Source organism: Saccostrea echinata, unplaced genomic scaffold (assembly GCF_033153115.1).
Source record: "Saccostrea echinata isolate AGI-Se365-2 ecotype Australia unplaced genomic scaffold, CSIRO_AGI_Sech_v1 ptg000012l, whole genome shotgun sequence".
Taxonomy (NCBI): Eukaryota; Metazoa; Mollusca; class Bivalvia; order Ostreida; family Ostreidae; genus Saccostrea; species Saccostrea echinata.
In genome coordinates, this window is record NW_026889761.1 from 12,262,133 (window position 1) to 12,274,530 (window position 12,398).

At 32.2% G+C, this 12,398-nt stretch overlaps 3 protein-coding genes across 3 annotated transcripts in view; 2 read left to right on the forward strand and 1 right to left on the reverse strand.

Moving 5' to 3' along the window:
- Positions 1-12,398, forward strand: part of LOC133185364 (NADP-dependent malic enzyme-like) — a 70,899-nt gene that overhangs the window by 18,671 nt on the left and 39,830 nt on the right. The gene's annotated exons all lie outside the window — the stretch shown is intronic.
- Positions 157-2,856, forward strand: LOC133185947 (molybdenum cofactor biosynthesis protein 1-like). Its single transcript, XM_061321234.1, has one exon. It carries the CDS (start codon positions 367-369, stop codon positions 1,510-1,512), a length of 1,146 nt encoding a protein of 381 aa, XP_061177218.1. The 5' UTR covers positions 157-366; the 3' UTR covers positions 1,513-2,856.
- The window catches only part of LOC133185360 (CUE domain-containing protein 2-B-like), a 36,674-nt gene continuing 28,883 nt past the window's right edge, over positions 4,608-12,398 (reverse strand). Inside the window, exons 7-9 of the mRNA XM_061320521.1 lie at positions 8,148-8,224; positions 6,717-6,777; positions 4,608-6,419 (exon numbers count right to left, since the gene is read on the reverse strand). Coding sequence (XP_061176505.1) covers positions 6,273-6,419; positions 6,717-6,777; positions 8,148-8,224 — 285 coding nt within the window. The 3' untranslated portion in view covers positions 4,608-6,272. The remainder of the gene's footprint in view (positions 6,420-6,716; positions 6,778-8,147; positions 8,225-12,398) is intronic.

Genomic DNA, 12,398 nt, shown 5'->3' on the forward strand with positions numbered 1-12,398 from the left:
TGGAAGTTTTACAACGTATATATTTACTTCCATATGAAGATGAAAGGCTTTGCTGTTTCAGTGTTTGCATGAGCGAAAAGTTCCAAGAACGACTTACTCATGAATTGCGACTTGCACTTTCAATTTGATTAGATTGTTGACATAGGGATGCAATGTGCACGTGTCATTGTGTATAGAAAAAGAGATACTCGGTAATTTAGCCCTACTTTCTCGCTACTGAAATTGAATAAGAATACGCATTTACATGACTAAATCTGGAACAAAACCGAGAGAAGATATTGGGATGCTGACCTAATTTTTGGTTGTCCTATATTTTAACTGGGGGTCTGATGGTTTTCAGTCTTGTCAGATAACTGCATTTCCACAATGAGGAGACAATTTTTCAAAGTGTTTAAGAATATTCAAACGCGAATTGGACACACAGCATCGAGTAGAATAGAAGCAAAACGCACACAGCATACCACATGTCTGGAAGAAGAAGAAAAACTTTCTAAGTTTGAATCAAAGTCAAAGGAAACTTCAGTTTTGACGGATTTGTTTGGAAGGCATCATAACTACCTCCGAATTTCAATAAGTGAACGGTGCAACCTCCGATGCCAATACTGCATGCCAGAAGAAGGGGTAGATTTAACACCTAAGGAGAGATTACTCTCAAGCAAAGAAATTGTACGCATTGCAGAATTATTCATGAAGCAAGGAGTCAACAAAATTCGCTTGACAGGAGGTGAACCATTAGTACGAAAAGATCTTGTAGAAATTATTCAGGGGATCAATTCCTTCAAAACTGAGTTTGATTTGCAGACAATAGCAATCACAACAAATGGAGTAACTCTAGGAAAGAAATTACCTCAACTGAAGGAAGCAGGACTCAATCTAATAAATATCAGTCTAGATACCTTAATCCCGGCAAAATTTGAGTTCATCACAAGGAGAAAGGGATGGGAGCGAGTGATGAACAGTATTGATATTGCATTAGATTTGGGCTACAGTCCAGTAAAAGTGAACTGTGTTGTTATGAGAGGAGTGAATGAAGAGGAAATAGTAAACTTTGTAGATCTCACAAAAGATAAGAATGTTGATATTAGGTTCATAGAATACATGCCATTTGATGGAAACAAATGGAATTTCAAGAAGATGGTGTCTTATGCAGAAATGATTGACACTATTAAATCAAGCTATCCAGATCTCCAAAGACTGACAGATCAGACAAATGATACATCCAAAGCATACAAAGTGCCTGGCTTTGTGGGGCAGATAGGATTCATTACCTCCATGAGTGAGCATTTTTGTGGTTCCTGCAATAGACTCAGAGTCACAGCTGATGGAAATTTAAAGGTGTGCTTGTTTGGGAATTCTGAAGTTTCCCTAAGGGATGCATTGCGTCAAGGGGCAGGGGAAGACGAAATCTGGCAAGTCATCGAAGAAGCCGTCAAACGCAAGAAGAAACAACACGCAGGGATGTTTAACATTTCTAAAATGAAAAACAGACCTATGATTTTAATAGGAGGTTGAAGATGGGAAAATCTGGAAGAGCCTTAACGTAAATTGTGAACATGACTGTTGCCATGATTACTTCTGTGATAAACTGCTCAGCAAATGGATTGATATGTTACATTTAATACTGTATAGTATACTATATACTTGCATATAAGTTAGATTTTTTGGTAGTTAAGTTTCTGTCCAAATTTATATGCAACTTCAACTACTATTGTTTATTATTTAGTGACAAAAGTCAGGAGTCCGACATATTCTAAAAGTTCTTTCATGCAGGAAAGGATCATGTAAGGTTACCATAAACATGAAGTACAAGTGCTTACAGCTTTGAACAATTTAATATATTGTTCAAAATATATATTTTTATTATGTATATTTATATTGTTAACATAACAATCAAATATCAATATCATACCCCAGAACATACTTTGAAACAGCTGGAGGTAAATACAAAAGAACATTGAACTGAAATATGCTATTGATTCTGGCAAAAAATCCTGCTGACTTATTAATGGGTCTGCTACCCACTAAGTGAGCTGACTTATATGCGATTATAACAGTATTTATTGTATGTGTAATAGCTGATAACCCTTTTTTAAAATCCAGAACTTTCTTTTATTTGGAAAGAAAACATCCATCCAGCAAAAGTTTAAAGTGCTGACTATTTTAGGAATATAGGCATCCTTTCTATAATTATAATCATTCCACATACACTGTAGTTTTTTATGTAATGAATAACCTTGTTTGACTTTCCCTCTTGTTTACTGATATAGGTAAATGATATGTGTAAGGGAAATAACTGATACTTGGTGCTGTGATCATTTTGAGTTGAAATTCCAGTTTTATATGAGTATATGATTTAATCTTAACGACAATACATGTTGGACTTTAGTGGTAGAGATCTTGAGAGGATGTATGTCTCAAGAAGAGAGCATTTATTTAGTTGTTTTGGATTTTTTTAAAATCCCAAATATATCTGTTTGAGAATGATACTATTTCATTTTCTTCATGTACATTGCAATGTATATTCTCCAGACACTATATATCATGAATTCTCTTATTTGTATGCAGTATGTTGAATGATGGATATTTTCTCTGCAATGACAATATAATGGGACCTAGCTGTTATAAGGTGTAAGAAACTTGTTGAGCAGAAAAGATCATATTTGGAATTACAAATCATACTGGACAACATTAAAGATGGTTATTTATTATCTGTAAGCTCTCCAACTGAAAAATGCTGAAATATATACTGTATACCCTTGTCATACAATTATGACTCGATCTATTATAAACTCATCCATGCAAGGTTTGAAATTTCTTTTAAAATAATTTATTTACATAATATTAATGGTGGCTGTAGTGGTATTATAGATAAGAATGTATCATATCTTTTTTTTTTATATGTTTCACTTCATGATGAATGTACAATTAAACGTTATAGATAATGTTTAATTACATATAATTATATGTTTGTTTAATTGTAAAATTACAAGTCTATAGTAATATTATGTATTTAAATTTAAACCATCAGCCTTTTTGCAATGGGGCATTTCAAATTGTACCCAGTATATATTTTTACAATAAACAGAGTACAGAAGTCCATAGTTGATTTTTTTCTGTATTTGAAAATTACAAACCACAGATGCATGTCACTTTATTTTTAGCTCACCTTGAAGAAGTCAAGATGAGCTTATGCTATAACCCTGGCTTAAGTGTTGGCATCCCAGTTTTAGGAGCAAGTCCATTCCCAAGTAACTATAAGCCCTACCTGGACCAAACTTGAATGAATTATGAACATTCAATTGGTATGAGATTGCTTTGCCTCTAGATAATATTCATCAGAATGAGCTTTGTAATCTTTATTAGCTATGTTTTATCTTTGCCTATAAGGTTTGGATAGGGTGTTGGATTACACGTACGTGTTGGATTAAAGAACGTGGAAATAGTGAAATGGGAATGAAAATAAAGGTCAGAATTCACAAATTCATTGCACAACATATAACATATTGCACAGGTGTTGGATTAGACAGTTTTCACTGTATATAGGTAATTTTTTTTTTTTTTTTTTTTTTTTTTTTAAGGGTGACCAGGGACTTGAAAGAAGTGAATAACTTTTGTGTGGGTACTGTGAACACTTTTAAAATTGCATATGCCACAGTTGTTTTCCTGTGAAATGAACAAATTTTAACAACAATTTTAAAAACCATTGATGGATAAAATTTTCTGAAGCAATAGCAGATTCACTTGGCCAGGCTTATACATGTACCTGCTAATGATACTTGTATTTTGCCGTGCAGTATTTATGTATAATCTTTGTTGGACTTAATAAAGAGAAGCCTGTGCTTACAATATTTTGCATCTTTGGAAGGTATAAATATTTTCATTTCTATTCATGAAGTGTATATAGCCCATGATACTGTAAACGTACATAATCAAAATTGTGTGCAATATCTTTTCCTTCAACTGATTTGCAAGTCATAATTAGCACATTCGCATCTTTAAAAGATACGTATTTTTTATAAACATGTATTTGCATGTACAAGTAGTGCAAATAAAAAAACCTAAAATATAAATACTGCTAAAAGATGTATGTTTACGCCAGCTATTCTATATACCACAAATAGCAACCGATAGTTTCCAAACTAATCGCCCTGAATGTGAGACACTGTCACTTAATAAAATTAAACATTCGGAGTGATCATGTTTATTATCAAATGCAACATACATTTCTAGTTTTCCACATACAGGTTTAAATTGTAAACCTCTTAAGTCTTACCATGAGGTGTTAAAGAAGCATGAACTTGAAAATTTTTATCCCGTTCTCATCTCCTTAATGTTATATCTGAGATCAGATAAAATGTACAATACAAGATAATCCTTAATATAGCAAGATTCAGACATCTCACAAGAACAAGATAATCACCTGTCACTGAATGTAAACTTCTGCTTACATGATGGAGTTGTTCTATTAATACATTAAAGAAGGGGGTGCAACTCCCAGGAAAAAGACGAGCTAGGAATGTCCGAAACTCTGTGTTAAATATATAACACCAATTTTCAAATTTTTTCATTTTTTTACTTCAACTTTGCATCAAATTATTCAACATAATGTATATAAAAATGTATAAAATGCATATAGTGGTTATTTGCAACTATCAGACCTTGAAAGAGTCATTTTTAAAATTTTACATGATTACAAGACCTAAATTAAAATTTATTTTAACACAAATATAAGAGAATATATCTCTACAGTTATTAGGTTTTCTTTAAATAAAAAAAAAAATGTTCAGGGAAAAACTGAGAATGTACAATGTATTTTTAGTCTGGATATTTATTTTTATTATTAATTTTTGGTTAGGGGTGCAATAGGAATGACCTGATCAGTCATTTTTGCATTATTCAACAAAATACTGGTACATAAAAATAATATGCATGATAATTTTCACAAAACAAACTGGATGTAGTAGGTTACAGGTCACCTACTGGGGTATCCTAAATATAGTAATAAACTTTGCTAAATGTATGACTTGATTTTTTTTTAAACAAAACAATCGACATGTCAAGCCATTCAAAAACTACATAACCATATGTTATTTTGTATAATCATTATCTATGTATGTGTGGATTGGTTAAAAAAAAAAGAAAACATAAAGCATAATTCATTGATTATGACTAGAGGTGGAATGCTGAGGGTTTCAAAAATTCTCCGTAAAGGGAAGTAACTTAGTTATATAATTGATGTCTATATCACTATCCTCAATGTAAGCTTGATTCTAACAAAAGTTATCACTATCCTCAATGTAAGCTTGATTCTAACAAAAGTTATCACTATCCTCAATGTAAGCTTGATTCTAACAAAAGTTACAAGCTAGTGATATTAGAATATTTTGACTGTCCATAAAAAGTTTGATGTAGGCAGCATAAGTGTAGTAAAATGGCCATAAAAAATGAGAACCCAAAGATGAATTGTACATGTATTTGTAAAATGAATAATGAATAGCCAAAAAAAATTCTGGAAGAATATCATACAAGGTTAAGAAAATTCAGGGAAACTGGAGAAATAATATTTCATAAGAATCAATGCAAGTTTTTTTTTCTTCTTATAAATTCATTGTCTATGGGAATATAACCTGGACGGAACCCTTATGAAATCTGCAGGCAAAAATTTGCAGCAATTTTTGATAGAAAATTTTGATATGTGCCAAAACAGTATATCTGATATTAATATGAATACTACATTTATAATGTTTATCCATTTTACACCCTTATTTATACCCAGACTCCTTTAAACATTCCTTCATTCCTACATATAAGATGTTGAAAGTTTAACATTACATAATAACAAAACAGTGCCATACATTTGATAAAATAATTACATAACTTTTGAAATAGTGTAAAATTCTAAATTATCATAGAATTTGTTCAGATTATTCATGCTTGTTCCTTTCAGAATATGTAAAAATATTTCCAATGGCAAGAATTGGTTATAGTTGTATTCTAATGTGGAACACATTTATTTAAAATACAATGTTAATTAATCATATTGTTTAGCTTCTTATAAAAGTTTTAACCATTTTAACATCTCTCTTAGTGAAAAAAAGATGATAATTCCTTAATGAGACACAACCAGTGTGTTTCAGAGGAATGTATGATCATGGATTAGATTATAGCCATGAGAAGTGAACACATTTAGTTTAAGATTAAAGAGACAAAGAGATATCAACTACACATGTATATTGGGAGATTCCCGGACACTGATGTAAACATCTAGTCTATTAATGAAAACGGTACTTTCTTGCAGGTTTTAAATTGATGAAAGTCTTTTTCATTTCCTCCGTATCATCCTTTTTAATCTCGGTAAATCTCTCTCCCTTTGTACTCACAACACGACTGTCTAGGTAGCGTACCATCTTTTTGGGTTCCTACGAATACAGAGGAATACAGATAGATGTCAACCTTAATTTATAAAATTCTTTATACTTCAGCATGTTCTGAGTATTTCTGTGAGGGAAAAAATCACAGCATAAAAAATGAAACTGTATAAAATGCTCATATAATGCATATAATGCTTCAAAATACACCAGTATAAAAGACATGCACCAAAATGCTTGCAGCATTCTATAAAGTCCTAAACACTTCTTGATTTCTGTTAAGAAAAATAAGGATTTGTAAATCCAAACTAAAACTTATAAACATAATATTTACAGTGATTCCAATACCTGTTTAAGAGGTGGAGGTTTAAAAGTTTTCTTGTCTTCATCGGCATCTTGATACCCATACCTAAAATTGTATTATCTCTGTACAAAATCAATTCATATTACTTTTCATAATTAACAAAAAAAGATTTTATATTTATTTCAAAATAAATTATCTAATTTCAAATTATAATTTCACACACAAAATTTACAACACAAACCTGGTCGTTTCATTTGTTAAATATGTATTATTGGCATATTGCCTTCCCAAGAGAACAAATGCAGTACTGAAAATTACATACACTTCAAAAATTAACCTATGAAACCCTACTACCGGTAGCGTCAATTCGTAATGCCTTTAAATTTTAACAGATACATGTATATGTAGGACTTCAAAGTGTGATGGGACTCCAAAGCCCAATCGTCATGCCAAAGTCTGATGGTCTGTGCCAAACCCTGATGGTTTGATATGCCAAAGTCCGATGGTGGGGAAAAACAATTAACTTTATGACGTTATATGCCGAACAGAGATGCAGCACCACGCTAAGGTCTGATGTTTTCAAATAAATACAAATGAATATTAAATAATTGATTAGGGTAGTGAAATGGTTCTCTAGAATATGCCAAAATTTAATTGTTCTACTAGTTTTAATTTCTTGAGTGGGTGCAAGGCTAACCATAATCTCGCGATGGGTGTGAGACTAACCCTAATCACTCAAAAAGTATGCAATAGCTCACCTTCATATTTTGGGTGCATGGGAGAGAGACTACCCGTAAGACTAATAAGTTGAATGGTGTGCAAGAGCCTACCCTAAATCTCTTTGGTGGGTGCGAAACTAACCCTATTCTGTCTAATAATAAGCGAGAACTAACCCTAAATCTCTCAGTTGGGTGCAAAGCTATCACATAATCAGTCCAATAGAGCAAGAACTTATCCTTTTCAGTCGAGAGGTGTGCAAGGACTAACCCTAATATCTCAGGCGGATGAAAGCAATATAAAGCAAAATCAGTCACATTTTATGTGAGGATTAATCATATATTATTGGCTTTTGAATTATGGACAACGGCGTCTAGTACTGACGTCGAAATATTGTGACGTCATAAACATTGGCTGTTTCTCCACACCATCAGACTTTGGCGTGTCAGACCATCGCACTTTCTCATTTTCGTCTCATAGGAAACAAGACATCGGACTTTGGCGTGACCATCAGACTTTGGCAACTGCACCGACACCATACCATCGAGATTTGGCGCAGACCTTCGGACTTTGTTGAGATCATTGGACTTTGGTATGACCATGGGACTTAACTTTTGAGTCTTACATATATATACATTGGATATTTTTAATTGTTCTTCATAATAAAGCTCTCTAGCTGGCAATGAATCCAAGCTTTTTGTTGAAACTTATCCATAACTTAATAATGAAGCTTAAATACTAACAAATACATAGCATACCTCTCAATCATCTGTTTTTTCAGCTTTTTGTCATCTAAAAGCATCAGTCCATTCCTAGTGGTAGGGTTACTTTTCTCCTAAATGCAAATTAAAATAATTTTTCATCATTCTTAATATTCTCTGTAAAACTATAATCACAAGAAAGAATGTCAATGACGTAAGACAACAAGTGCAAAATTTACATGTATTGAGTGTATACATGTACACTGTATGTGGGTGGGTTTATTTTTATGATGAAAATGGTGATGGTAGGAGTTATTAACAAAGTTTTGGTGCTGTAAAATTGAAGGAAATACATTCTGAATTCTCTTTACAGAGTCTATTTAAATAGGTTAACTATTTTCATTTCTATTATTTAAAAACAAATTAATCTAAACAATATAATTTCCATGTCCATTTTCAATTTTTTGAAATAGGTATATGCAAAATAATGCTTTGTAATGCTATGTAATGCCAGCATTACTCTGGATTTGAGGAATTAATGCATTACATTACCATTACATGTAATGTAAATTTTTTGGCATTACACATTACTAGCATTACTTCAAGTTCAAGTATTGCAGTGCAATCCATTTAGCATGACCCAAAGCCTGATATATATATATATATATATATATATATATATATATATATATATTTTAGGAATGACTCTAATTCTTGGCCTAATTATTCGAGTATAACCTGGTTTGGGTCAGTTTACGCTGTTTTATAATCCGCTTAACCTGGTTTGGGTCAGTTTACGCTGTTTTATAATCCGCGAAGCGGATTATAAAACAGCATAAACTGACCCAAACCAGGTTATACTCGAATAATTTGGCCAAGAATTAGAGTCATTCCTTATAATTTAATTTTAAAATCATTAAACAACTGTGGTTGTAAAATTTCGTTGCTTTTTAGTTCAAATTTGCCGCTCAATAATACAACCGTAGTAACGGAAGTGATGGGAAGCGAGGGGAGGTAAAAACTGATACATAGTCCTAGCAGCCATGTTGTTTGATTACATGTTGTAAGATCCGAGTTACTGTTCGAAGTAAAAGGTACATTTATTAAATCTGGAATTTTCCATGAATCCCGAGGACTAGAAATGAGATGATTGCATGGATACAGATGATTCAGCTGGTTGTCAGGGGGGTGTGTCCCAATACCAAACCAGGTTATACAGAAATAATTTGTGTTCCTTTTTGGATATTAACCAATCAGAGGCTAGAATACAAACAAAATTAAATTATATATATATATATATATATAATCCTGATTTCTGGGTTAGGGGACCAAAGCCATGAAATCTGGCTTAAGTAGACAAAATTTATCTTTTTCCCCTATGCTTTGAAATAAAAACCAAATGCATTTTTGTTGGTACTTGGGCTTATTAATTACCATTTTAACGCTAAATTTTACAGAAAACTTGTAGGTAAAAATATACAAAAAAATTGGTCTCCCTAATATTTTGTAACCCTTTCACGTGAGTTAAGGTGACCAGTGTATATTTTCGTAAGTACTAAATCTGGCTTAGGTGGACATTTTTTTTTTCTTACAGTTGTAAGGTTATAGTGAACTAAAATTTAACAGAGAATAGTTAAATGATTCAATTTAAGAATAATATACCGTGGCAGCACAAAATACTTAAAATCTTGCAAGGCACGATAAACAGGAACGCCAGTTACAATATGTACAGCTTCTTGCTGAAGTTTATCAGGCCTTTCAGAGCAGCTGCGGAGATGCTGTTCCATGCTTCTAATGCATATTCCAAAAGTGGTATCGGTCTTACATGTATTTAAACGTAATACTAGAATACATTTAAGCTAAGAAGTCACGATACGTAACCCTTTTAATTTACGAAAAACTGCAATTTCTTTGGAAGCCTTTTGTATAATACTGTCAGTGTGGTTTGTCCACTCCCCAGGGTTTGAGAATGTAAGTCTAAGATGATAGTGACCAAGAGAAGGATCCATTTGCTGATTATTCAACACTAAGTGCAATTATATATTTTATCTTCATTGCTGAAAAATATTAATAATTTTAGCTTGGTAATTGGGATTAAATTTCACAATTCGTTTTTAGCCATTCTTCATTTATAAGTCGTGATTGCTCAGCCTTTCTAAGTTCTGCACGTTTTGAAAGGTGTTTGACACGAATATGCATCATATGACAATATCCTAGAGGTACCCAATAGACCACCTGGTAGGTCTTGTATATCAAGTAAGAAAAGTTGAAGTCCAAGAATAGAGCCCCGGGGAACTCCAGCTTCCGTCCTTCTCACTAAATATACTGAAAATTTATTTTCGATCTGTTGCGATTGATTGAAAAGATAATTAGTCAACAAGGTACCAGGGTAAGAACTTCACCCGCAAATCTATGCTGTCTCTTGTTCTTTTAAACAAACCGTATTGAATGTCTTGCTGTTATCACAAAATGCAAAACAAGTTAATTCGAATTCTTTATTGTTTAACACAAACCATTTATTATGATAAATTTCTTTTAACTGGGTGACTGTTTAATGATTTCTTAAAAACCCACATAGGCGCGTAGCTGCCTATACGCAAATATGCAAGTGCATACACATAATTGTAAAAAATAAACAAATAAATATAATAGATGAATAAATAAATAAAATCTATGGGAGAGAGAGAGAGTTATTCGAAGAAAAAATCTCAGTACCATCCAACAAATATTCGGATTTCGAATTATTTTGTGTCATACTGCTGAAGAGCGCTTTGAATTTTATATAATCATGACTATATAATAAAATTTGAAGTCCTTTATTAAATCATTGCCAAATTTAAATAAAGCATTCATGAACTTGTATTCGTTCTTTGATACATTGATAATTTTTGATATTTTTTAAAGATCTTTGAGAAATAAAATTTCAGACACATCCTTGAATGTCATGATCTACTACATGTAGTTTATGATTTAAAATACGATATTTTTTGTTAATAATTAACATTAAGTATACAAGTTGTTGAACGATAGAAAAGAGTATGATACCAAATATCGATTAGATATTTAGCCTAAACTACATGTACACTAAGTTTCCGTAGAAGTATTAACTTTGCGTTAAAACAATAAATATTATGTCTTCTATTTCTAAACAAAAGATAAATGACATAATTTTTATTTTGCAAGAAAATGAATGATATACATGTATTTGGTAAAACTCAGAAACTTCTGGGCCCTCACCAGCAGGCATGTAGTATGGGGGGGGGGGGGGGCAGGGTTCCTTGCCTATTCTTTTCAAAACCTAACTTTTGACTATTGAAAATGTTCACTGAAAGGGTGGTTGCCCCCATCCACTTTTTGTTGTAGCATAGTTAAACCATGCTAATTTGATAATATTTTTAATATAGTTTTTTGTGAAAATTGGAAATTAACCCCCACCCCACCCCCGTCGTCCTCTTCGTATACTTCACTTTTATTTGGCTACGCACCTGCCATAATGTAGTTTGTATAACAATTTACAAAGTATTTGAACATTATATTCTTTCAAAGATTTTTCCTATGCAGCATAATAAGGATACCGGTATGTAATTAACTTGATGAATTTGTTTTAAAGACAGAAATTACATGAGTATGTTTCCAAACACTAGGGAATTGTCCGATACGCAAAAATGTTTCAAATAAATTTTTTAGCAAAACTGCAATTTTATTTCTAGTTTTTAAAAACAAATATGGCTGAATATGTCGAGAAAAGGCTTTTAGGGATCTAAAATTTTAATGTCAATAGTTTGATACACACAAATAACTTTTTAAAATCGTGGAGCGATGACCTGGAGATAGCAAATGTATAGAAAAACGTGTGTAAATAAAATTTTGTAACAAATTCAAGGTAAATTTTAGTAGAACAACACACAATATCTGGGAAAAAAAATTCCCTTTCCTATATCCAAAGAACCCAATTCAACAGTACGTGCTGAATCTAATTCAAAAGCGCTATTGGTCTTTATAATTTTGAAATGTATAATATATAATAATGGGTATTTTTAGAGGTACACAATTATTTGACAGTTGCAAATAGTAGTTTCACATGCGCTAGTTTACTTATGGGCCCCCCATAAGTAAACTAAGTTAAAAATGGCCTAGCAGTTCCTGAGAAGTCGAATGTGAAAAGTTTACAGACAAGTGGATAGTCAGATGGGCAGACACTGGACAACAGGTGATCATAAAAGCTCACTTGAGCTTTCAGCTCATGTGAGATAAAAATCATTAAAGCTCACTTAAACTCATAAATTTTTTTTAAAAAGAAAAATGCCA